A 26,377-nucleotide genomic window follows, 5' to 3' on the forward strand; every position below is an offset into this window, starting at 1 on the left:
GACGACACAGACGACGAAGCTCGAGCGTCTCATTTGCCAGACGGTGACATTTTAACATCGTGTGTCCCGCCTACAACAAGGCGTGGAAATGTGTGTCTGCTGCTGCTTTCCAAAAAGTGTTGTTTCCACGGGAGAAGATGATGAAGAGAGGGGGGAGAGAAACTGACTGACTGAGGGACATCCTCATCATCCTCATCATCTATCGTGAGTGAGTGAACGAACGAACGTTAGCGGCATTCGGGCGTTCATCGATCGGTTCATCGGTTCATCGGAGCAGAGCCAGCGCGGAGATCTACAACGGCATCGGGGCATCATCATGTGAAGAGCCGCCCAGAGAGAGAGAGAGACAGGACAGGACAGGACAAGCTGCATCAGGACTGCAATGGAGGCTGCTGCTGCTGCTGCTGGATCACTGGGACCAAACATTAGCCACAGCCTTTTGGGACAATAACGGTGAGTAAAGTCACACTCGTTAGCCGCGCCGAGCGTTGCGTTAGCCGTTGTTTAATTCACCGAGTTCTTATTTTCGTGAGGGTCGACTCGCCGCGTATATTAACCCACAACCAGGCAACCGTCGCCCGCTGCATCAGCTCCGGGAGATCGATCATCGAGCCCCTTCTGGTCACCACCACCACCACCCCCACCATAGCCTCTATCGATCCGTATCGATCACGTATAAGCAGTCTTTTAGAGATTTTAATAAGCGTCTGTTGAGATGGTGATGATGATGGCTAACTAACGGTAACGGTTGATGCCAGCTAACGTAACGTTAACGGTTGTAACGTTATGCTAACACGTAGGAGGATGACCGTTGAAAAATACGTTTATCTGTCTAAAATTGAATCATCTTTTTATTTATTTTTGCTGAGGTTTAAAGTTGTTGTTGTGTGTTTTTTCCTCCTCCTCCTCCTCTACTAACTGAGCAGTTTTTTTTTTAATTCACCGTTTCACCACAGGCGGCGCCAGTTAGCACGTGACAACAAGCACGAGCCGCCATCAAAAGTTCCCACGAGCCCCCCAACATGTGTGAATTAGTTGTTGTGGTCTCGAGACCTACTTAAAACCACATTATCAAGGTCTTGGTCTTGTCTTTTGGTCTCGGTTGACCAGTCAAGACCACAGCTGCACTGACGTCGTTTTTTTTGTCTCTCTGTCTCTGTCACTCACTCAGTTTGGTTTATGGGATGCAATTCAATAACTTTAAGATAATTACAATTAAGTAGGCTATATGCTTGGTTGCACCACTGTCAACAGTGGAAGGAGACTTCAGCAGGTTCTGTGCTGTATTCTTCTGTTCAGCATAGATATGGCAGGGCTTCAGACTGCCCCTATGAGTCAGTGCAGGTAATTTTTTCATGTGCAACCAGTAAATTTGCTTCTTTTTGTGTAAAACTGGTGAAACATAGAGGGGGAGACTCATAGAATCTGGTATCTGTCATTACAGGTGGCTGGTCAGTGCAAATGAAAAGGAAATTGCAAGTGGATTTACGGTGTGCGCCCCCCGAAATGTTCTTCTAGCGCTCCTAAAATCTTAAGTTAGGGGCCACTGTGCTCTGAGTAAAAAAAAAAGTCCATCTGGAGCTGTAAGGTTTAGATTTTATATAAAATGATCTTTTCTTTTTAGCTGAGGAATAATGTAAATATCAAGCCACATGATTATTACCAGTACTGGGACTGAATACAGTAATGGTCTTAAAGATGGTCTCTTGGTCTTGGTCTTGTCTTGGTCCCGTGTTAGGTGGTCTTTACTACAAAACATGTGTGAATCTTTTATTTGAAGCAATTTGAAAAACCGACAGAAGCCGCTAACCACATTATAAGAAGTGGAAAATGGCGTCAGAAACATGGGGCACTAGTAAGCTGCTGGTGGTTATTGTGAGGTGGGTTAAGTTGGAGGGGGGGATAAGAGTGGAAGAATTTAGAAGTGGGGGGGTCTTTGTGAAAAGAAGCCCCAGCCCCACCATGGGGTTTCTTTTCTTTTCAGGCTGGAGATCCTTAGCAGCTGTTGCTATGCTGCCTCCTCAGGGCTGTGGAAACAGGACTGTGGGCAGAAACACTTCCCATCACTTCACAACACAACACAACACTGAGCTGCTGCTGCTGCTGCCGCCACCAGACTGTGTCCCTGCTGCTACACATTCAGACAACAACTTTGTCAATTTGACAAAGAAACTCACAACATCTGCCAATACACAAACAAACACACAGGAAACAATGTAAGTGTTTCCAGGGACATAAAAAAGTGACGGACCCGGCTAAGCTAATAAATACAATACATATTCCAAATAGGGGTGACAGTATGATATATTGGGATACTTATAAGCAAGTAGCAAGTAATATTGCAATGTTAAATTCCCAAATTATATTTTTTATAAAAACAAAACCCGTAACGGCCAAAGAAAACACAATATTGTATGCACAAGGAATAGTTACACCTGCATTTGTATTTCATAGTTCATGTAACTTCCTACACCATCAGTAAATCATCATTTATGTACAATCTGACAGAGGAATAAACATCTACTACAATTAGTAGAAACCTCGAAAGTGTGAGCAGGAAGTATCAGATCATATTAAGAAATGAGAGTTATTGTTAACATAATAAACTGTCTCTGCAACATTTAACAACAGTATTTTTCGTCCAATATGAACGGATGAATTTCTTTTGGTTGGAGGCTCAAATACGACACCAAACAACCGTCTCCATATAAACTATAAAATATCGATAACGGCGCTTCAAAGAATTGATACAGTATCATCAGAGATGTTCTATGGTATCATGCAATAAAATGTTGCAATACTTTATTGCACTGATATTTGAATACACACCCCAATCTGATTCATTTGATATCGACGATATATAGATATTGATAATAAACCAAATAAACTCACCTTATCTTCAAACCTCACTGACAAGGAGTCGTCTTCAGAGTCTCTAAAGTCAAGAACATAAATGTGCGTTCGTGTCCCCGGAAACACTTACGCTGTGTTGTTAGTTTTTTTTAGTATATAGTGCATGTGTTGCTTTCTGAATTTACAGCACGTTAAGTTGCAGTGCGTTGAGTTCTCCAGGTCACCAGGACTGGGTTTAAAAAATTAATTTTCCGATTCATATCGATCTTCATTTTAATTCATAAAATCCTAAGATCGATCTTTTGATATGCCATTACACTGTTGCACTGTTTACTTCTGGAGTGGATCATGCTACATAAATGTGCATTAATGTAACTGCTTTTTGGCCAATTTAATGTAAACATGAATATTTTTGATAATACACCAGTCACAGGTTATTGAGTTTCCATCTTTGCACAATTTGCAACATTAGTTTTGTTAAAATCTCTTTCATAACCAAGCAAATTGGTATTAAAGCTGAAATATCACTAAATGAATCAATATCAAATCGACTCTGGACCTTGTGAATTTGAATTAAATCAATTCAGTAAATCAGTAGTGGAACCATAATATCAGGTGTTGTGACAGGTGTTATTAATGACAGTAGGCTAATTGTCTGCCTGCTGGCTGGCTTGTTCACATCCTGGGACAACAAAATAAAGCAGAATCTTAATTAATTAACAGTTACACCAGGTACTTTCCGGGTACCACAAAGCCTGCTGGGAAAATTGGCCCATACCCCTGAATATTACTGTCATGCTGTTTTTTTGTCACTAAACAGAACAGAGAGATGTCATTAAGGTTTCTAGCATTATCAGCAACACCTGAGCTTTTCCTGCTAAAACATATAGGATTAAATTGTAGTGTAGACAAGACTCTGGGATAAAGTGGATTCAGTGTCGGCTCTCTACTGTCAGAATTAGTTGTTTTAAAGCTGACTTTCAATGCAAAATGTTGCGTGTCATTCTCCTGTCTTTATGTTTACTGTGAGCTTAGTTGTGTAGTCAAGACTAGAAGGAACTGCCAAATAAAACTACAGCATCCATATTTTACAGGATGCATCACGTCAGATGGCCTATCCCAGAATAAATATCAGAAATGTTCAGAAAACCTTCACTCTCGTGAGTTTATGTTGCAGCCTTGTGCTGAAAAAGAAAAAGAGAAAAAGAGAGCTGGCAAAGAGTCTGAATTTGTATTTACGTTTTAATATGATCTTAATTATGATGTTTAGAGTGTAGTTTTAACGTAAGGCTGCAAAATAAGCAAAACTTGAATGGTTCTGACTCCTGAATGCACAGTGTCCAACTCTATAGTCTTTATGTCTGTGAATATTCTCATTTATCCATTTCATCGTTATCTCTGGGCAACAAATTGAATCGAAGGCAACTGGACTTATTATTAGTTTTTAATGAATTCATTAGTATTTGTCTAGGAAGACGTTTCACCTCTTATCCAAGGAGCTTCATGAGTTCGTAACACATCGGTCTGACTAGTCCTCCTCTTTTTTAACAGAAACTACAGTTTCAGTGATTTATTTGTACATTTGGTTGGAAACCTTTGAGATGGGAATACACAAGAGATTGCGATATGCAATATTTAGTTGACACTTTGATCCATGTCATGATATGCAGTTACATTTGAGGAGGAAGAGTGTCATATTCTGTCATGTTCAGCCTTATTCTTAGATTTGTTATGAATTATTCAATGAGGAATTTTGTATGAAAATGACTTTTGCTGTCTTTAAGACTCGGATGATTACCGTACGTTTTATTATTCATAAAATAAAATAAAAAGGGCCCAGTGCTACAGGATGATATTGGCATATACTATTCCTGCCCGACAGTCAAATAAGTGTAGATATCAAGATGAGTACAAGTCTGCAGAGCTGTCAGTGAGTCTCCAGTCGTCAGGGAAGCAGAACTTGGAGGAAAGTTTTCTGCAGTGATCACACATCATGTGGTGTGACGGACGGACGGACGGTCGGCTGGAAGACTCTGACTTTAACTGGCACTTCACACTCTCTTGCGCCATCATTCGTTGATATCAAACACACACACACACATATTTATACTGTATGACCCTATCTCGGTCTGATAATCTCTGTTGTTACAAATGATGTGCAGAATCCAGCTCAGTGATCTTGTAGTTCAAAGCTGTAGAGAGACGTGTCGACATCAAAGGACTCTTCCACGCGCATTATTCACACCACAGCTTCAAAATTTCATCTCAATTTTGAAACGTTTTCATGGCGACAACAAGAGCCGACATCTGCTGCGCGGCGACGATACACTGAGACAAACTGATGCCATTTTTCTCAAAAGAAAGAATAAATTGCTAGGAGCAGATGCCTGTGCTGCAGAGCTGCATTGTAACTGGTGACTCTCTAAGGACAGGAGGACCGGGTCCAAGATGGTTTTGTTTCTCCTACAATAGTTTGGTAATGATTAAGGTTTCTTCACAAACCAACAGCTGTGAGCCGTTCCAAGGTGTTTTGTATCCTGGGAGCCGTATGGAAAACACAGTGGTGTCTTTTTCTTCTTTATCACCCTCTCCCCAGTCACAACAGAGTCTGTCACACTGGGTTTTTATGCTTCCTTTCCTTCACATCAGTTTGTGTGTGTATCGTCGTCGTTCTTGCTTATAAAGAGCAGTCGCTGCTGCAAACAATAAAATCTGTGTTTGTCCAAATCCAAGGCTGGGAATACTTGATTTTCATGTGTGAGCAGCTACATCACGACTGTTAGGAGACAACAAATAGCAGACATTATAAGATTTCATTTCATTTTAATAACTTTTGTTGTGATAATGATTCAACATTTGATATCTGTAATCCGGTAACAACGTATTTGTCTGTAAGAATTACAAACAACATTTAACTTGTCATGTCTGACAGGGCCACAAAGTAGGTTTTAAAAATATCTTTGTCATTTCCTCTCTGCGGCATCTTGTCATTCACCGGACAAAAATATGAAGCGATAAAGGGAAATCAGTCAGGCGTCATGTACTGTATGAGTGGGGCTCCACTGTTATTTTTTTTTTTAAACAGCTCCAGACATGAAAGAGTTGTGTTTGTCTTTTTTTTATTCCTCCACAACAAAAGCACAGTCAGACTGCTTTATACACGCTGCCTCCACAGTTTGAAGAGGCCGACTTCTTCTTGAAATGTCGGAAAGTTTGTGAAAAACAGAAAAGAAGTGTAAAGATATTGTGTTTTTGTATTCATCACACTCGCAGTAAAAGTGGGAAACAAACAATGTCCAGGGCATCGAAACCACAGAGGAGTCCAGCGGGCCGAGGGCTCGACCCAGTCAAGAGATGGATGTGTGTGTGTGTGTGTGTGTGTGTGTGGGGGGGGGGGGGGGGGGGGTATTTTTGTAAAAACTGTCATGCTTATTGATCCCTCCACTGACAGATTCAGTTCAGAGGAGAGAAAACGCAGCGATGGAGCAAACTGAGCTTGTGAGACTTTTGAGGAAAACACTGACACGACCACTGTGTGTGTGTGTGTGTGTGTGTGTGTGTTCACAGGGGAGCTGACACAGTGGTTTTTCCAGCAGAGCTGTGAGAGAGACTGACCCCTCAACACTTCTCTATTAGGTGATGTATAACTTCTAGTTCATGTAAATCTGAAGTTAATGATCCGACGACAGTATCAAACTTTATATTTTGACGAGTGCAGATCAAGGAACACAGTTAGAGGTAGAGACTTTCTGAACAGACAAGCTTCTAAATGTGTTGATGTTGGACTTTATTAGCCCCTTGAAATCTGAATTATCAAATCATTGATAAATTATTGAAACTGGATTCTTCATAGGACCTCCTAACAAACAATGTGAAATAAAAGAAAATTGCATAATTTTGCATATTTTCATTCATATCATCACACTTACAGGATTTTAAAAATGTATTGCTCACAATTTATGTGTTTAAATTTTAGTAATAAGTAAGTACACACTATTAAGCATTAGTTAAGCATTAAATACTGAATTAATCATTTATAACACATGAATACTCATTAGTATGTAGTTTATAAACACAGTTAAAAATGTTTTACTCATTGATAAGCATTTACTGTATTTGTAAACAACATACTAATGAGTATTCATGAGTTATCAATGAATAATTCAGTATTTATTAATGCTTAACTAATAGTGTGCACCATATTTTATGTTATATACACAATGGTTTTTTTTTTAAAGAAAAGTATGACACTGATCATATAGAGGTCTCAAAAACTGATGATGAACTTTTTGTACTTTTATATTTTACTATTTTCTATTTGTTTTAGTATTGTCTTGTATGAATGACTCACTGCAAGCCAGATGTACCTGCTGGTACAAATAAAAGTAATCTGAATCTGAACTGTGTGTATCAAAAATGATGCACTAAGCGTTAAAAGGGTTAAAAAAAAAAGATTTCAAATGCTTTATTTCCTCTTCAAGGTGCTACGACATCACAGCCATGCCGCCCCCCGCTGACATCGTGAAGGTGGCTATCGAGTGGCCCGGTGCCAACGCTCAGCTCATAGAGATGGACCAGGTCAGTGTTTGTGTGTGAAACTTGACATTAAACACAGCTGCACACACACACTCAAATACACACACACTCACACTCTACTCTGGCTGTAATGAGGTTTATCTCAGGGTGAAATGATGCACAGCTGTGACACACATGAGTGATGCTGAGATGCGTTTAAGTACCTGTAGTGGTTGTTGTGACAAGAGAGTCACGGCATGACTACCGGTAATAGATTAAGGCCCCATCCACACGAAAACGCGGCTTCACTGAATCCGATCTTTTTCTTAATCATTTTGAAAAAAATCTCCGTAAACACGGCATCGTTTTCAGAAATATCTGCGTCCACACTGATCCAGTGAAAACGACCCAAAACGCTGTAGTACCTACATACTGCAGGCGTGTGTGTGGAGTGTGTGTGTCGCTGCAGCGCTGCCTGCCACACATAAACACTTAAAACAGCTGAAGAAGACGAGAAGTCCCCGCTGTAATTCAATAGAAGAAGAAGTTCCCCGCTGTATTCAAACTCAAACATGGGATTAAATGTTGACAGGGAGTCGTGTCAGAGTAAATATGACGATCAGTGATGATTAAACAGGCGCGATTCAGCCGCAGCGTCTGAGCGACGCAACGTTAGTCGGCCGCTGTTGTTGTTACGTGCATAGACTGTCAGTGTGCAGCAGCTGCTGCAGCGGTGTGTGTGTGTGTGTGTGTGTGTGTGTGTGTGTCCCAGGTTACAGGTAGAGCGGCGGGGGGCATGACATCATCGTTTCTGAAAAAATCCGTATTGGCCGTCCACACGGATACGCTGGGGCGGCGTTTTCAAATTTTCCCACTCTGGGACCCGTTTTCAAAAAATACCGTTTTCACCCCCTGAAAACGCTGGATCCGTGTGGACGCGAGGCCGATCCGATAAAGTATTTATCCGGATTCGAAAAAAACGAATTCGTCTGGACGGGGCCTAAATTAAAGTAAATGTGCCTTTTTAAAAGTCGTATTATGATCTTACAACAGGAAGCTGTCAGTGTGACATATTAAACATGTCATCATTATTAAAGTGTCAGTTCAACTTAATGTTTTTGATTTTTTCTGTTTTATTTTTTTTCTCACTTTGCAGAAAAGACCTTTGTCCTCAATAATACGTGAAGTATGTGACGGGTAAGAATCACTTAGATTTTTTATGCACTTATACCAAATGATGACTCAATATTTATAAAATAATGCAGTGGTTTATGCTCTATAAGAGGATTCGAGAGGCTTTATTTAGGCTAAGTGTTAGAATAAGCTCAAAATGCATCAGTGTGGTGGTTTAGATCTAAGGTCTAAGTTTTAATATATCATAACCACATTCAAAGAATTGCAAAGGTAGAAGGCCATGTGTATGTTTTCTTCACTGCTGATCACTTTTCTAACCATCCTTACCTTCTCTTGTTTCTTTTTATTGATCATCGTTGCCTCTCGTGTTTCATCTTGTGAGTTCTGGCTTCACTTCTGTCTTCTGTGGTTTTTATTTTCCCCCTTTTGTCTCCTACTTTAATGATGAATATTACAAATGTGTCTCCCTCCTCTCCACCGTGGGCCTGTGCTGTTTCTACCCACCGCCTCCCTTTTCCATTTTCCCAGTTGAAACAGAGAAGAGTCTTTGCACTTTTTTCTCTTTACACCCACTGAGTCATTCTCCTCCACACTCTCTCAGTTTTGCCGCTCGTGTAGCTTCGACTGCTAGAGGGAGCAAGTTGACTTTCAGCAACCTTTTGTTCATGCAAACTAGAGTATGCTGCTTTATAACAGCCCTGCATTATTCTCCTCTGATTGTGTGCAAGGTTTCGACACTTATCAACATTCAGAATGAATTTCACTTTCTGTCTCTCTGCTCTTGTCCTCAGCTGGTCTCTGTCGGGCTCGGAGCAGTTCGCTCTGCGTTACGCTGACGGGCCTCAGCTTTACATCACTGAGCAGGTGAGTCTCACTGGGGCCTTTTTTTAAAAAACTCTTTATTTTTAGATAATTTTAAAGAGACCCTGAGGAGTTTTATTTGGTTATAAAAGAGTCTCATATTAATGTGGATGAATCTACGTTACCCACACTTGTTAATGTGTCTATTTTCGATAAATATATCGTTTTGTCTTTATAGTTATTTTGATATCATTTAGTGGTCGGTTCGCCCAACATTTCCTAGTTTTCCTAGTTTCGCCGCTGCCCGGCGGGTCATGGGAATAACGCAGCCGGATCACTAGTTGCATCGTTTATGGTCGGAACTACGACGGTATCTAATCGTCTTTGAACCTCCAACTTCCATTCTTGATCAATGAAAACATTCTTGGCAAATGCTTTCGCTTTCGTCCGTCTTGCGCCAGTCCAAGAATTTTACCATGCGCGCGGAGGCTCATGGGAAATGTAGTGTGAAAGCACTTCAGCTTTCTGAAAGTCCTCGTAGTCACTTTAACTCTTTATTTTTAGATAATTTTCATATTTTAATGCAGAGACTGAAAAGGCAAAACAAAGGACGAATACAAAACACTGAGCAATTAAACAAATACCATACACAACACATCATAAATGCCAGTTCTGCCATCGTTTTTCTCCCAGATCTCGTCAGCTTGAATAAGTCATTTGCTTTAGACCGGGGGCTTCTTAACGTTGTGTTGATGATTTCAATCATGTTGATCACTGGTGAACTTGAAACATTTTTTTCTTCCTTTACTGTCTTTGTAGAGTCGTGGTGAAATCAAGAATGGGACCATCCTCCGATTGGCCATCTCACCTGTGAGTGACACTCGTTTCTGTTCCTGTTTCTGTCTGACTTTGACTTTACTGTCCCCGAGGGGAAACTCTTTTCCACAGCACTGCACTTGTTTGACAAAAGAAAAACAACAAAAACAACAGATGTGACAAGCTAACAACAATACTTCAAACACAGAACACTTCACATCCACCCTGACACACATACACAGTTCGGTTATTACACTCGACTCGGCTCGGCGGGGCTCTGATGGCTGAGGGGATCAGGCTTCTCCCCTCCTGCTGTTCAGCTGTATTCTGTATCAACAAGGCAACAGGCAGATCTTTGTAGCTCAAACATTCAGCTGAGACCTTGAACGTTTTCCTCTCAGGACACTGATCTTTGCTCCATAGGAAAATCTCAGTTCATTAAGCTGAGAAAGAACTGGAGACAAGTCATTGTGAGGTTTTATTTCATGGTGGGCAGCAACAGTGTATTAAATCCTTATATGATCATTTACAGTTTAGTGTGGGTGCCTTATATCTAACACCAAAACATGAAAATTGACACCTAATTCCTATTTACTACAACCTGGATCTTATTTTTCTGAGTCAGAAGAGTCATATAAAGTCAGATAGGGGCAAGAAAAGGAAAGATTCAACGCCTCCAGATTTTGTTTCATTTATTTATCTGATGAGAAAATATCAGGACAGATCATAGAAACTGTCACTCACTTCATAGACCGTCTTTAACCCTTAATACTTAATGCCCTCTGTGCTTTAATTCCCCCAAAATAGAGCTGCTCATGTTCTTGTTTTGAAATCTCTTGTTGGCCTGTTACAGTCATCTCAAACATGTGGAAAAACAAAACAAAAGGCACCATTTGTTCACTAAACTCACCCGTCACAACATAAATCATGTGTGTGTGTGATGCTTTTCATACTGCAGCTCTTAGTCTCATTACATTTGTTAATGTAGTAACAGCTTTAAATCATTGTCACCTCATTATGCAAGAAGCCAGAGCAAACTCACTGCTCTCTGTTGAGTGACAGGTTTTAATTTAATAAAACATGCTGCCATCCTTCAGTTGCTCCTCTGATAAATAATTAGCACTTAGTTTTTTTTTTATCACTGACCGTCCATCAGTGTTAAAACAAGACACCAAAAACATCAACAAGCTTCTCCTCGGTACTTTGGACTGTGCCGTAACCAGCTGTAACATCACGATTTTTTTTCTTTGCCCACAGGCTCGTGCCGCTCGTCAGCTCCTGGAGAGGATCCAGTCCCACGGCATCGACGCTCGCCTCGAGGCCCTGAAGGAGCTCGCCAAGCTGTCGGCAGACCCCACCTTCGCCGCAGAGTTCATCAATATGGAAGGAATCGGGACTCTGGCTCGTCTGGTGGAGAGCGGCACGCAGTGAGCACACCTTCTGGTTTTTAGACAGCGACGATGCAACAGGCTTCAAACGCCACATTCACTGTTGCACTGTTATTTACATTAATGACAGTTGTTCAGTGACAGAGTGTGAAGATGAATTTCCCTTATGGGACAATAAATGCATTCTATCTTCTGTCTATAATGTAAGAGTGTAGAAGTTGGACGTTCAAAGACAGTGGAGTGTTTGCTGTTAGTTCAACATTTTGGCAAATTTGCCTATTGCCATAATCCCTGTAGTTTTAGCAGTAGGTTCATTACCTTTAATTGTTGGTGCAAGCTGTTTTTAGAACGGTGGGGCAGAGGCGCGAGCTGCTCAGCTAACGCAACGGAGGCACACAGTACTTCTGTCATCAAACTAAACACACAATCCAACAACTCCAAAACACTCTGGTGGACAAGGTGTGACCTGCACATTCACCACGCTATGAAACAATAACGTATAAATATGTAACATTATGACACATGAAGCAAATACTCCGAACTACTTTCGCTTTTGAAATCACTCCACCCAGCAGCCGTGTCTGGAATGTAGTTCCGGCTATGCATTTGCATCTAAAACAACTCTGTCTCATAATTATACATGATTATCTCATAGCGTGGTGAATGTGCAGGTCACAACTTGCCCACGAGAGCGTTTTGGAGTTGTGTATTTGATGAGTTTGATGAGGGACAGGCAAAAGTATTGCTTGCACCCACAATTAAAGGTAATGAACCAACCTACTCCTAAAACTATAGGGATTATGGCAATAGGAGAATCTGCCTAAATGGTGAACTATCCCTTTAAACCCAGAGTTAAAGTCGTCATGATTCAACTTCTTTATGAGTTGTTATTTCTTTAAAAGTTGGACCAGGTCAGATGACGATGACTTCTCTTTCCTCCCGTCAGCTTTGGCGAGATGCTGGCCTTCACTCTCACCGCCTTCCTGGAGCTGATGGACCACGGCATCGTGTCCTGGGACCTGATCTCGCTCTCCTTCATCAAACAGGTTCATGATCCACAACAACAACAACAACAAAAAAAACCAGTAGAGTTTCAATAAAATGAAGAAATATGAAGGTTTCCATTCCCACACTTTTATTTCATTTACTTGACCTTCCTTTCGCCCAACGTGCTGGAAAATGAGTGGGCGCTGTTGCCTAGCAACTCCTCAGCCCTCACATTATTCGGGGCTCCCTAAGTGTGTATGGATCGGTGGCTGTCCTTCTGACAAACTTCACTTTGACTTTGACAAGACACCGACTTAACTTTTTAACTTTTAAGATTACGTAAGCGTTTATTGAATAATGTACAAATCAATCAATCGATCAATCAATCTGGCTTTATTTGTAAAGCACTTTTCATGCTATAGAGCTCAAAGTGCTTCACATGATAAAAACAAGGAAAATAGGGGACACATATTGGGAGACACACATGCATTCACATACACATACGCATTCACACAATAATTTTAGAACATTGTATTTTAGAGACATCGAGGAAACGCTATCTTACACTCAATCGCTTGCAATGGGGAAAACAGAAGATAAAATGAAATAAAATAGATAGAATGAGAATGAATGAATTAAAATAGAATAAAAAAGATAATAATAATAAATAAATAAAATAAAATAGGTAAACACAATAGATACATATGTATAATGTGTACTGTAGGTAGATCAAGGGGATGGAGAGATATTCCAATTAAGACGATAAAATAGTTTTATAACGATAAAAATAATAAGATTCAGTTAAAAGCCAGGCTAAAAAGGCAGGTCATCAGTTTGCTTTTAAAAATGTCCAGATTCTCTCTCTAAACGTTGTTGTGTCCACGTCGTGTCTCCTCCGTCTCAGATCGCCGGCTATGTGAACCAGCCCATGGTGGACGTGTCCATCCTGCAGCGCTCCCTGGCCATCCTGGAGAGCATGGTGCTCAACAGCCACAGCCTCTACCACCGGGTGGCGCAGGAGATCACCGTGGGACAGCTCATCGGGCACCTGCAAGTGTGAGCACACACACACGCACAGGGGCTTCCCGCACTCTGATAAGGGGGGCAGAGGAGATGGTTTAACTAATAAAGTAGATTATAGTGATGTTTGTTTGGTACTAATTAAAGGGTGTGTTCAGGATGTGTAGATGACCTCAGTCAAATGGTTTTTCCTTTTATGACTAGATCCCATTAAAGACCAAAACCAGAACGTTTCTGCCTCTCTCGGCTGTTATTTGTTAGGATTAGGGTCCCCCCATGGTTCCCATTGAAGATGTGAAAATAGGTCAGATGTATATGTCATGTACCAGTTGCAAGATCTAGATTTCATTGGATGTTGCTCAAACAGAAGTAAATACCAAACTTGTTGGGAACTATTTTCAGCAGTGGATTAATGAACAGTTTCCACACTGGTTTAGTTTTAGTTTTATTCATTTGCACCATAAAAATCAAGGACAATTACAAAAAACAGAAATTAAACAAGAATACTAAGTGTAGGAGAGGTTAAAAACCCGATATGGGCACCTCCCCAAAGAATATGCAAATATTCAAAAACAATTCAACAACAACAGAAAATAAAATGATTACAAATAGAAGAACATGTGTTGCAGCAGTCATAAACAGGCAGACTCACGGATTCGGTCTCACGTCTGGTCCGTTTATTCTCTTCACACAACTGCTGCGCTATCATGTAACTTTCTTGTTTCCGTCTCAAAAACTACGGCGTTACAATGTTTCTTTCTCTTTTCCGCTCTCCCGTCTCACAGGAACTACCATAGCAACCACAAAAAGAACACTCGTAACCATGACAATTACACGCGCTACCTGTTGGTGAACATTCTATTTCCCAACTGCTCTTAACTCAGCATCAGTTTAACCATGTTTATAAAAATAATAGGCTACATTCACAGATAATTAAAAGAAAATCATGGAGTCCCCTCTAACAGCAATGGGTCTCTCACACTCACCCCCACTTTAAAAAGATGGCGTCCCGACATTTTGTTACACCTTTTTCCAACACATGAATACATGGAAAGTAATGAAATGGAATGGGCATGTTAACAGTCTAACATCTAGGCTATAACCATTGGTTCATGAGACACTCAGACTACCGTGCACTGCAGTCATGTCTGCTCCTAATGTTATCAGTCTTACTACCCAAACACTTACATTCTTAATGTACATTACGATGCCATGAATTCCTAGCACACCTTTGAATGGATCTCTTAGTCTTTTAGCAGTCCTAAAACTCAAGACACAATGAACACAAACTTGGCCAACAGTATCTGTGTTCTTCTAACATCACATTCACAGAAAGCTCTTTGGTAGGCTATAACTCTCTTACTGGGACCTTTAACATTTTAAAGCATTTAGCCATTCTCCATATACAAAACAAACACAATGAATACATTTTTTTTTCACATCTGGTCTCTTAACTATATCTGTTTCTCTTTACTGATCTACGGCCGCTAGTAACCTCCAACAGATATTTCTCTTGTAGAGACTGATCTAGAACTTGGCTGACCAAGTCTCTCATAAGTCAAAGTCTGAGGCTGCCTCCTCTGTCTCCTTGGATAAGGCTCCCGATGCTGGACCTCCAGGGTTTCATCTTCTGAGGCCACTGCGTCTGCGACAACCACATCCTCTGCAATGTTCTCCACCTCAGTTGTGTGTGCTCTGTGCTCATGTCCCTCCCCAACACCTGGAAACACCTCACCCTGTTCTGCATCAGCCTTTCCAGCTTCTGGGTGAAACTCTGCAGCAGTGGAGTTGAGTGCAGGTGAACTCTGGGGTTCAACCGCATGCCAAGTGAATGTCACTGCTGGAAAATCATCATCAGACTCTTCACCTGTGCATGACTGGAACATTCTTTCGGCATCCTCTTCCTGAAGACAGTGGTGGCAGCGGCGGGACTCTGATGGTTGATGCTGGGTCACTGCTGGTCCCTTGGCAGTAACCCTCCGAAGTTTCCCTGCACCTGCGGAGCTCTGCATCCCCTGGAGGTGTGGCCTGGCTGACCACACTTGAAGCAATGGCAGCAGCTGGCTCCCTCGCCGTTGTCCTGGCAGGCTCTGCAACCTCTTCCTCGGATGTCCTCTGCGGTCTGCTTTGAGGGCGGTGGTCTCCCAGTGCCCATAGAAGCGAGCATCATCCATTTCATCTCCGCTACTTCTGTTTGAAGCTCGTTTACCAGCTTATGCATCTCAGGCTGAGGTGGGAGCTGGACTGGCTTTAACTTCTTCTTGGAAGGGCCTTTTGTGCTCTTCTCGGATGGTTTAGGGCAGGTGAAGGAGCTCCGTGAACTGTTTCCAGTATCACCGGTGGTCTGCAGCTCATTCACTCTCGGTGGCTTGGTACCAGCTCTCGACAACTTGTTGAGTCTCTCAGATTCAAGGTTTGCTGCCTCAGTCACTTTTTCAATTAAGGTTTCATCAGTCACATTCAGATTATCCAGAAATGGCTTGATCTGAAACTTTATATTGTCATTCAGCAGTCCAGTCTCCACTGACCTCAGGAACTTCTTTTTGACCAGGGTCACGTTGTAGTGTTCCTCAGTCTCTCCTCCCTTGGCTGCATATAGGAGTCTGTCTTTAAGTTCAATGGCACTGAACAAAAAGTCTTGTGCTGACTCTCTTGGCCCCTGGGAGATATTGACCAGCTTTTGGTATAGATCTGATGTGTCATCTTCTTTGTAATGCCCCTTTAATATAATTTTAAGCTGAGGCAGGGTCAGATCAGTCTTAATTTCCAGCATGTCACGGAGCTTCAAGCCTGGACTGATGGCTCTAATCACAGCCTCGATGACGTCTGACTCACTGTGACCCTTACGAAGCCCGCTCTCCATCTGGTGCATGAGGTTGATGAAAGACAGCTTCTCCCGCTGTCCTCCCTCGCCGATCTGGCCACAGATGCGGAACTCCCTCCGGATGGTCACCTCTGGCACCTTCGCAGGAGACTGTGGTTGGACGGTGGTGACGGTGGTCACGTCGGAAATCTTTAACTGTTCACCGACGCCTCTGATGTCTTCATCGACAGCGGTGCGGGCCTGCTGCAGCTCCACACACGTTTCTCCCCTCTCTGCCGCCCGGTCGGACTGCCGCTCCGCCGCGTCGCCGCTTCCGCTCTCCATGAACGTTAACAGTAATTTTACGGTGTTCACCGCGTCGTCAACGTCCATGTTGTCTTCAATGTTGTCCAGCTCTGATTGCACAGTCAGAATTAGTCTTAGTCTCCTCTTGTTAGCAGCTGTTTCATCTGTTTCAAAACATTTGAGATATTTACAGACCTCCATAAGTCCGTCCCGGCTCAGCTGACCAAGCTTGGTGCTTACATGGTCGAGTAATATCTCCAGATCCATCACAACGGTTGTTTTTTTCTCGGCCGTTGTTGTCCGTTGGTCTAGGTTTTTCTCGGAGAAAAGCTTCTTCCTCGGTCGCGGTTCAACTTTTCCCCTGGGTTGGCTCGCCAAAATATGTTGCAGCAGTCATAAACAGGCAGACTCACGGATTCGGTCTCACGTCTGGTCCGTTTATTCTCTTCACACAACTGCTGCGCTATCATGTAACTTTCTTGTTTCCGTCTCAAAAACTACGGCGTTACAATGTTTCTTTCTCTTTTCCGCTCTCCCGTCTCACAGGAACTACCATAGCAACCACAAAAAGAACACTCGTAACCATGACAATTACACGCGCTACCTGTTGGTGAACATTCTATTTCCCAACTGCTCTTAACTCAGCATCAGTTTAACCATGTTTATAAAAATAATAGGCTACATTCACAGATAATTAAAAGAAAATCATGGAGTCCCCTCTAACAGCAATGGGTCTCTCACACATGCACCTATTAATCTTGCTAGTATAATGAATCCATTATTGGTTTTGGTCATTTTATGGGAATTTAGAAATTGAAAACAACCTTGTACTGTAATATCTCAGTGAATAACAGTGAATAACAGTGATTGGTGTAAGAGGAGGCGTCTATAGATCCTGCACTCACCTCAGGTGTTGGTAGTGATAATGATTAAAGTAAGATTTGCTGTAAAGTAGTATAGTTTATAGTTTATAGATTAGTTAGAATCTGAACTGTGTGGAGGTCTGCAGAGCATGATGCTTCTAACTGTTTGCTGTGATCCTGGACAAATCCTCAGGTCGAACCAGGAGATCCAGACGTACGCCATCGCCCTCATCAACGCGCTCTTCCTGAAGGCGCCGGAGGACCGACGACAGGTGAGCGCACGGCGGCGGTCGACAAGACACAGACAATAGGACCGACTGCAACACAATAGACTTTAATAGACATTAAGCGGAATAGCCGACTAATAATAATGTTTCACTCTCACGTCGGCCGCCTCGGTTCTGCAGCAGCAGTAGGTTAGTTGAGGCTAATCTCATAAATAGACGTCTGTCTGCCAGCTGTCATGTTGTGGATTCTGTCTGACAGTCATCGCCGCAGTGACACACTCTCTCAAAATAGTACTCACCTTCCTTTTGAAGTTTGCACATTTGTTATGCTGCAGTTATTTCCGAGCCGTGTAGCGAGGAGGAGGAGCGGCCGCCCCGCTTGTACCTGACAAACAGTTCAGCTGGGAACCGAGCAGGAGGCACTAATTAAGGATTTATTTTTAGGCAAAATTCTGCGGAAAGTGTTGATTTTTTTTTTAATAAAGTCAAAAAGTGAGTGAATAATATACTGTAACTCACAGGAGACTTTGTTAGCAGTGCAAGCAGAAGTCAGATGCATCCAAAATATACAGAATAAAGTATATGCAGCAGTTTGATTTAAGAGTTATTGGCAAAAAGAAACTTGCAAATCTACACAATCTAAAGGTGTGAGTGCTGTTTCAGACGTCTGTCACTGTGTTACTGATCATTAATGTCTCATTTTCCAGTGCACTGCTCACTCTGCAGCGATAACTTTGATCCTAGCTCACATACTGTAGTGCACTAGCACACCGAAGAGCTTCACCCTGTTCCATGCACCGCTTTGTCCACGTGTGTGCGTGATTCGTTCTTCAAATATCTCGTGTTTTACCAAAGTCACTTAATGCCACTTAGTGAAACATCATTAACGTAACATCATTAAATAGTTTTAACACAGTTCTGTTAGAAAGCTGCTCTGCTACTGTGCATTCAGTCGAGAAAATTATATCTTCAGAAATGGAAGAAAACATAGAGGATTTATATAGTATGACCATAACAAGCAGATAATTACATCTGACTAAAAAGATACTAAATGTACAGTAACAAGTATGGAATTGATTTTCATTTCCAGGTCTGGCAAGTATGGAAAATGAAAACTATTGTATGGAAATATTTATATTTATCTTAATACTTCTCTGGGTTTGGTCTTATCTGAAGTTATTTGGGTAAATTATTTTGTATGCGCTTGTACCTTGCTACAATCTCCTGGAAATTATTTGTTGACATAATGGCATACACATTCAGAATAATGGAAACAAACGATTAATTGCATAATTTCTTTACATGATATACATCTAATTACTCAAATGTCACAAATTATTTGAATTTTTCTTTACCGAGAAGTCTGGAAGTTAAGGTCTGGAAAAAGTATGGGATTTTGAAATGTCAAATGTGTAGGAACCCTGAACCTGAAATAAGATTAAATAGCATTTAATGTATAAAGTGTTACTACAAGTCAGGACAGTGAATGTGTACACTTTGTTATGTGTTAACAACTCTAATACTCAGAGCAACAACATAAAGTGGATGAGACGGTGATGGGTTCAGGTGCTTCAGTAAATCCAAACCACCACTTCACTTTTACATTTACTACAGCAGAGAGTGTTTCTAACTCTAAAGTGTCAGTGAGAGTCGCCCCTGAACATGAATTAATCTTCAGCTGCCGTTAACGACCACTGGAGGGCGAGCTGAGTCAGTTCCAGTTTACCGGCTGTAATGTGTGATGTGTTAGTGAGATAAATGCAGCGGGGAGAGGCAAACGGCACAGACTGTCTGTGGCCGGCCCTGTTGGATTAACAGTTTACAGCTCATTGAATGAATACATTAAAGCAGTTTGTGTAGTTTTTTCAAAGGGGCGACTTCCTGCAGCAGTGTAGCAGAAGAACAACAGAACAATATAAAAGACTCACTGGGCTCTCACTGCAGTGTTTTATTTTATTTTATTGTTTATTTGACGAGGACAATGCACATTAATGAAGAATGCCGGATTTAGCTCAAGGCTAATTTCCATCCGTAGTCCTCACTCCTCACATTTAAAGACGGACAAACATACCATACAAAAGGATAACAATAGGAAGCTACCTGCGTAAGTATATGAAAAAACATAGTATTAGCAGCAGTTACACTAAGAAAACAGATAGGAACCTGCATAAATATAAGAGGGGACAGAGTACTAGCAGCAGTTATAAAACAGATAACAATGCCGTGCAGCGCTGCATGGCATTGTTTTCTGCATAAATATAAGATAAAACTGAATATTAGCAGCAGATTTACAATAAAATTACAATACAGAACAAGATACACTAAGAAATAAGGGCTACAGTGGTACTGTAATACAGTGTAATAAAGTGCTAATGTGCTCATGTAAATTGGGCGAGAAAAAACTGTCAGGGATGGATAGATGAGATGCAAGAACCAGAGCAGGGTTTCTTGTTGGAGTTGTGCTAAGATGGATTGAGAAACACAACGAAACCAAAAAACATACAATGTAATAAAGTGCTACAGCGCTAAAGTAAAGTGTTGCAGTGCTCATAAGAGTTGTTGGGTGTTTTTTTTTTTATCTTTTAGACTTTTTTTTTTTTTTTTTAGACTTTATTTATTTGCACATATAAAATGAAACAAAACATTTACTTATCTCTCTTACTAGTAAGAAAGATACGAAAAAGAAATGTGCAGGTGAGGTCTGAAACCCGAAAGGCTTATAACATGACCTCACCTTGATCTAACAAATAATTGAAGCACAGTAAAGAAATAATTATCACATACCTTGTGCAAGGTATAGAAATAACAAAATTAAAAAAAAAAAAAAGAAAGGAAAAAAATGAAAAATAAGGGTTGATAGTAAAAATAAAAGTAGTAGTAATGATAACAACACTAAATGAATAAATAAACGAAAAGAGGTGAGAAAAGAAAGCGAGACAAAAAAGAGAACTGGTACAGATGATTGGGTGTTTTTTTTATCATATGTACACAGAGTAAAAAATCCTCCTCTGCAGATCAGGGCAACATGATAAACAGCACATAAACATTTGTTTAAAGGTCCTTTCTCCCTGTGGGTTGGTCCAGTTTTCACAGGCCTCATGTTGATGAAATCATTTCATAAGCAGGTGGAACCAACCGATAAAGTGTGTGGTCGTCACTCAGCTGTGAGAGGTTTTATATGTCGTGACCACTTTGATGTTCTTATTTGACACTGTGCTTGTTTGTTTCATGTCCTTATTCTGTTGCATGCTGTGCCGGTGATGTATCCCTGTATCTCATGGTCCGCGTGTGCACTCTTTGTTTCCATTACTGTTACACCCACGTCCCTCCTCCCTCCCTCCCTCCTCCCTCCTCCCTCCCTTCAACCCCGTAGGAGGAGTATACTAACCCGCTGGAGCAGCACCTGACAGTGAGTACGCATCCCGCAGCATCTCATACCATCACGTCCACCCCACAGCCTCCTTCTCCTCCTCCTCCTTCCTCCACTCTCTTTAGCTCTTTTTCTGTGTCATGATGACTAGCCGCTGCATAATCCACCTAGGAGAGATAGAGCCATAGCTCGGTGCAGCAGCAGCAGCAGCAGCAGCAGCAGACAGACTGAGTCGACATATGGACGTTAGAACAAGTTGTCATGTTTTACAGAAGCTGCGAAGGCCAAACGGTTTCAAACCACTAATGGGAATGTAGCTTCAGGGTGTTGCTGCATTTCACTACCTGTCTAAAGTTCCCATTTACTGTAGATAGATGTGAATTGTGTCTTTTTTTCTTCTTCTTCTTTTTCTTCATCTTCTTCTTTTTCTTCTCCCCCCTTCACCTGAACTGTCTTGTTTGATTGTTCTCTCACTCAGGAAATGGCGAGCACTCTGGCTCAGAAACACCTGCGATCCATCATCCTCAATGTGAGTATCAAGTCTGAAATGTGGAAAACAAAAAGTGTGCCCGGCTAATTCAGCTGCTCACCAGAGTGAGTGCTCGGCCGTAATTGGCTATTAGGCCTTCAGACAGCTGTGAAATATACAGGCGTGAACACACAGACTCTGAGCAGCTCCCGACTGCTTCTGGGTTGAAAGTAGACAGTGTTAAAACCTTTGGTAACACTTTATTTGACGCCTATCTCTATAACGCATTATAACCATACTTATAATGAGTTATAATGCAGTTATAGCACTATATAACTATAGTTATAAACACTCATAAATGATCATAATGCTTTATAACAATAATCATAACACACTATAAAGCATTTTTATCATGACTTATAAGATCAGGTATTATAATAATTGTTAGTAACTTGCTGACAATGCCCACGATAGATAGATAGATAGATAGATAGATAGATAGATAGATAGATAGATAGATAGATAGATAGATAGATAGATAGATAGATAGATAGATAGATAGATGGTCGGTCTTTATTACGGACTCGGGTCCATTATAATTATAGAAACATTGATAATAAACTATAAATATAGTTATAATGTGTTATAATTGGCTTATAAACGTGTATAACTATCATTATAAACACTCATAAATGATCATAAGACTTTATAACAATAAGCATAACACATCATAGAGCATTTTATAATGGCTTATAAGGTCAAGTATTATAATAGAGTTAGGTGCTCTATAATGTGTTATGTTTATTGTTATAAAGCCTTATGATAATTTATGAGTGTTCATAATGATAGTTATACACATTTATTAGCCAATTATAACACATTATAACTCTATTTATAACATATTATTGATGCGGGCATTGTATAGTATTATAATACCTGACCTTATAAGTCATGATAAATGCTTTATAGTGTGTTATGATTATTGTTACAAAGCATTATGATCATTTATGAGTGTTTATAACTATAGTTATACAGTGCTATAACTCATTATAAACTCATAAGTATGGTTGTAATGCGTTATAGAGATAGGCGTCAAATTATAAAACACTAAATATTTCCAGGGGGTTGGCCGGTCACCGGGGGCTGGATGCTTCCGAGCCAGTTCAGAAAGTGAAAAATATGTACTCATGCAGAGAGCTGTGACACAGAACCAGCAAATGTGATGTGGCATGAAGTCCGTGAAGTGGAACGAAATCTGTTTCGGAAAAAATAATTCCCTCTGGCACCATCTGGAAGTGGAAGTGACTGAACCGGCTCCAAATGTCAGAGAGGGGAAGAAGAAGACGCTGCTGCCTCCTCCTCCGACAGGGAAACATTCCTGGAGTGGTGCCGAGCTCTGACCGACGGACTGTTTGATGAGACCTGGTTACCTGCTGGATGAGCACAGCGTCGGTCTTATCACCTGCTCTAAGGCCAAAATCAGCTTCATCTATTTCGCTTTGAGCCGATAGGTCCGTAAAACGAGGTGATGAGGTGACCGTCTAAACCTCGCAGACTTTAGAGAATTCATTCGACTTTTTCCCTTTGATGTTTCAGGGGAAGATTTGTTTAGTGCTGTGTAATCTAATGTCCTGCTCTCTGATCGATGCACAGACTCTGCTCTTAACTCCAAGTCCCTTCTTTTCTTGTTAACAGCACGTTATAAGAGGAAATCGGCCAATCAAAGCAGAGATGGCGCACCAGCTGTATGTGCTGCAGGTCCTGACTTTTAACCTTTTGGAGGAACGGATGATGACCAAAATGGATCCAAATGACCAGGTAAAGAAGATATTGAAGAATGCTGCGTTCCCTGACAGAGTTCCAGTGTTCCTGGAAAACCTGGAAAATGGTTGACCAGTTTTCCAGTCATGTAGAAAACACATGGAAAATGAGAAAAACAGTCAAATGTCCTGGAAAATTCAAAAAAATTTGACTTTTTCAGACCCCACCAAGGATTTCCTTTCCAGAGAGATTATTTCATAGATTAGTTTAGAGCCATAGACTGCACATCTTTAAAAGGATAGTTCAACGTTTTGGCAATTTGGCCCATAGCCATAATCCCTATAGTCATAGCAGTAGGTTTGTTACCTTTAATTGTCGGTGCAACCTATTTTGAGAACGGCGGAGCAGAGCCGCGAGCTGCTCAGAGCTACACTACGGAGGCTCATGGGATTTCTTGGTTTCTCTCATCAAACTCATCAAATACACAATCCAACAACTCCAAAACCCTTCACTGTGTTGACTGCGTGTTAAAGGTGTGAAAGTACTTTGTATGAATGTCTCGTATGTATTGTCTTGTGTATGCAGTGGCTCAGAGCCCAAAACTAATTTCCCTTCGGGACAATAAAGTACAACCCAATCCAACAACTCCAAAACGCTCTGGTGGACAAGTTGTGAGCTGCACATTCACCACGCTATGAGATAATAACAGAACATTACTAGACAGAGTTGTTTTAGAGGTAAATTCATGCAAAAACTGATGCACGTTCTCGTCGGGGGCAGTTTTTTCACATTAATTAAGACTATAGGGATTATGGCAATGGGCCAATTTGCCAAAAATGTTGAACTATCCCTTTAAATCAGACTTCTAGGGGTGAGAGAGGAATAAACATAGAAACAAACAGGTTAAATGCACATAATAAGGTACAACTTTCAAAAGGAACACTTCTCCAAAGCATGAATGGGACATGTATCAGTGTATGATGCCTGGTTCACCTAACCTTTGTTTGGTTTTCCTTATTGTTTTCCTGCTGTCATGTTAAGAGTTGTTCTGTCTGTGCTGATGATGTGTGTAACTGTGGCTCAGGCTCAGAGGGACATCATCTTCGAGCTGCGTCGAATCGCCTTCGACGGAGAAAACGACCCCACTGGCACAGAGAAGAGGAAGGCCATGTACACCAAGGACTACAAGATGCTGGGTTTCACTGTGAGTCTCCACTTCTTTTGGTTGTGTATCTGTATGTGGTGGTTCTTTTAAAACCATCCGAATAAAAGATTTAAATAAAAACACGTTAAAGTTGAATGAACCTCTCTGTTTCATTCCCAGAACCATGTGAACCCGGCCATGGATTTCACTCAGACTCCTCCAGGGATGCTGGCTCTGGACAACATGCTGTACCTGGCCAAAGTTCACCAGGACACCTACATCAGGGTGAGTGTTTCCGCCTCTGCACGACAAAAGGCGTAGAAATCCGACGATCCTACTGTAACTAACACGTCTCCTACCTGTTGACAGATCGTCCTGGAGAACAGCAGCAGAGAGGACAAACACGAATGTCCCTTCGGCCGGTGTGCCATCGAACTCACCCGAATGTTGTGCGAGATCCTCCAGGTTGGAGAGCTGCGTAAGTTACGGTAGATCTGTGTTTGATAAGAGGAGCAGCTGTTTTTGTTTTGTTTTTTATTGATCTGTTTTCCAGTGGTTGAAGCAGAACATAACATAACACAACATAACTGCAGCCTCCACAGTTTGACTCCCAGCCAGAAAACAAGACCAAACAGACAAAAACACATTTCATATGACATCAGATATGGGATCAGGTGATGTGACTTTTTTAATTAAAATACATTTTACAAGTGGACTCTTTTTGTTAATGCAGCTAACGAGGGCTGTAACGACTACCACCCCATGTTCTTCACCCATGACCGGGCCTGGGAGGAGTTCTTCTGTGTCTGTATCCAGCTGCTCAACAAAACCTGGAAGGAGATGAGGGCCACCGCTGAGGACTTCAACAAGGTCAGACAATAATAAAGCACTTTTATACATAATCATTTCTATAACAGAAAGACAGAAAGTATCCAGACCCCTGTGTCATTTTGAATTTATTAACCTTTGTGCCTGAAATGGACAAAAAAGTCAATTTTCATTTTTAGATACTTGATTCTCTCGCAGTAGTTCGGGTTATTGCCATCAAATTTGGTAAAAGGTCATCGTTTTTTCCACTAACTTTGGAATTACAAAAGAAGTGTCCACAGAAAAAATATGTATTTTTCCAGTTTATCTTCTATTCTACTTCTGCTCTGGTGATCCATACCAAATATTCAATTAATTTCAGACGTTTAACCCCTTAAAGGTGTACAGAAAAGAAAACTGAATTTGAGCCCACTCTGGATCATAAAATTAATGTGATAACTCATCTTTCAGACGTTGTAGGCCAAACTTTGTGCAAAATTCTATTTTTGAGTAAATCTGGGATGAAAGTGTGTATTTTTTTTTTCGCATTGGATAATGCAGGCGCACGGATTATACGTCAGCCTGTACACGATTCACCAGCCACTGATATTGGATCCGTCATACGTCATTCAAACGTCTGAGACACGCACACACACACGGAGCTCGGGCTCGTCCCAAGCTTTGAATATCCCGCCCGCTCGATAACGACCAATCAAATTCGTTTTCCTTACTCGGGTAAACTCGTGTTGCAGCTCGTGACAACTCGGCGCGACAAACAGGACAAACGGCCATTTCTGTACACCTTTAAATGCCAGTATATAGGGTCCTATGACAAAAAAATGGCTCAAAAAGAACACAAAAAGGGGGGTATTTTCAATATACTGAATGCAAACTGGATTTGTTGGGGTGGGATTATACCAGTCCTATGACATTCTTTTGTCAAAGGACCCTATATACTGGCATTTAAGGGGTTAAAAGTCTGAAATTAATTGAATATTTGGTATGTATCATCAGAGGAGAAGTAAAATAGCCTCATCGGGTAAATCTGTACCTAAATGAGGATCAGGCACAAGGGTTAAATGGCCCCACAGCCCTGACAGTGTGTTTTGAAAC

The 26,377-nt window shown here is 41.2% G+C and overlaps 1 protein-coding gene across 1 annotated transcript in view; it reads left to right on the forward strand.

The window, feature by feature from the left end:
• Nucleotides 1-259: 259 nt before the first annotated feature.
• elmo2 (engulfment and cell motility 2) overlaps nucleotides 260-26,377 on the forward strand; it is a gene marked incomplete at its 3' end in the record, with an annotated part of 32,614 nt that continues 6,496 nt past the window's right edge. The window contains exons 1-17 of the mRNA XM_083971828.1: nucleotides 260-453; nucleotides 6,421-6,489; nucleotides 7,335-7,431; nucleotides 8,525-8,565; nucleotides 9,294-9,366; nucleotides 10,123-10,173; nucleotides 11,377-11,546; nucleotides 12,454-12,553; nucleotides 13,399-13,550; nucleotides 17,680-17,758; nucleotides 21,087-21,122; nucleotides 21,562-21,612; nucleotides 23,248-23,370; nucleotides 24,398-24,517; nucleotides 24,638-24,742; nucleotides 24,827-24,935; nucleotides 25,191-25,327. Of these exons, the coding sequence (XP_083827954.1) occupies nucleotides 7,354-7,431; nucleotides 8,525-8,565; nucleotides 9,294-9,366; nucleotides 10,123-10,173; nucleotides 11,377-11,546; nucleotides 12,454-12,553; nucleotides 13,399-13,550; nucleotides 17,680-17,758; nucleotides 21,087-21,122; nucleotides 21,562-21,612; nucleotides 23,248-23,370; nucleotides 24,398-24,517; nucleotides 24,638-24,742; nucleotides 24,827-24,935; nucleotides 25,191-25,327 (1,425 nt within the window). The 5' untranslated portion in view covers nucleotides 260-453; nucleotides 6,421-6,489; nucleotides 7,335-7,353. The remainder of the gene's footprint in view (nucleotides 454-6,420; nucleotides 6,490-7,334; nucleotides 7,432-8,524; nucleotides 8,566-9,293; nucleotides 9,367-10,122; nucleotides 10,174-11,376; nucleotides 11,547-12,453; nucleotides 12,554-13,398; nucleotides 13,551-17,679; nucleotides 17,759-21,086; nucleotides 21,123-21,561; nucleotides 21,613-23,247; nucleotides 23,371-24,397; nucleotides 24,518-24,637; nucleotides 24,743-24,826; nucleotides 24,936-25,190; nucleotides 25,328-26,377) is intronic.

This window comes from Trachurus trachurus (assembly GCF_905171665.1).
Source record: "Trachurus trachurus genome assembly, chromosome: 5".
NCBI lineage: Eukaryota > Metazoa > Chordata > Actinopteri > Carangiformes > Carangidae > Trachurus > Trachurus trachurus.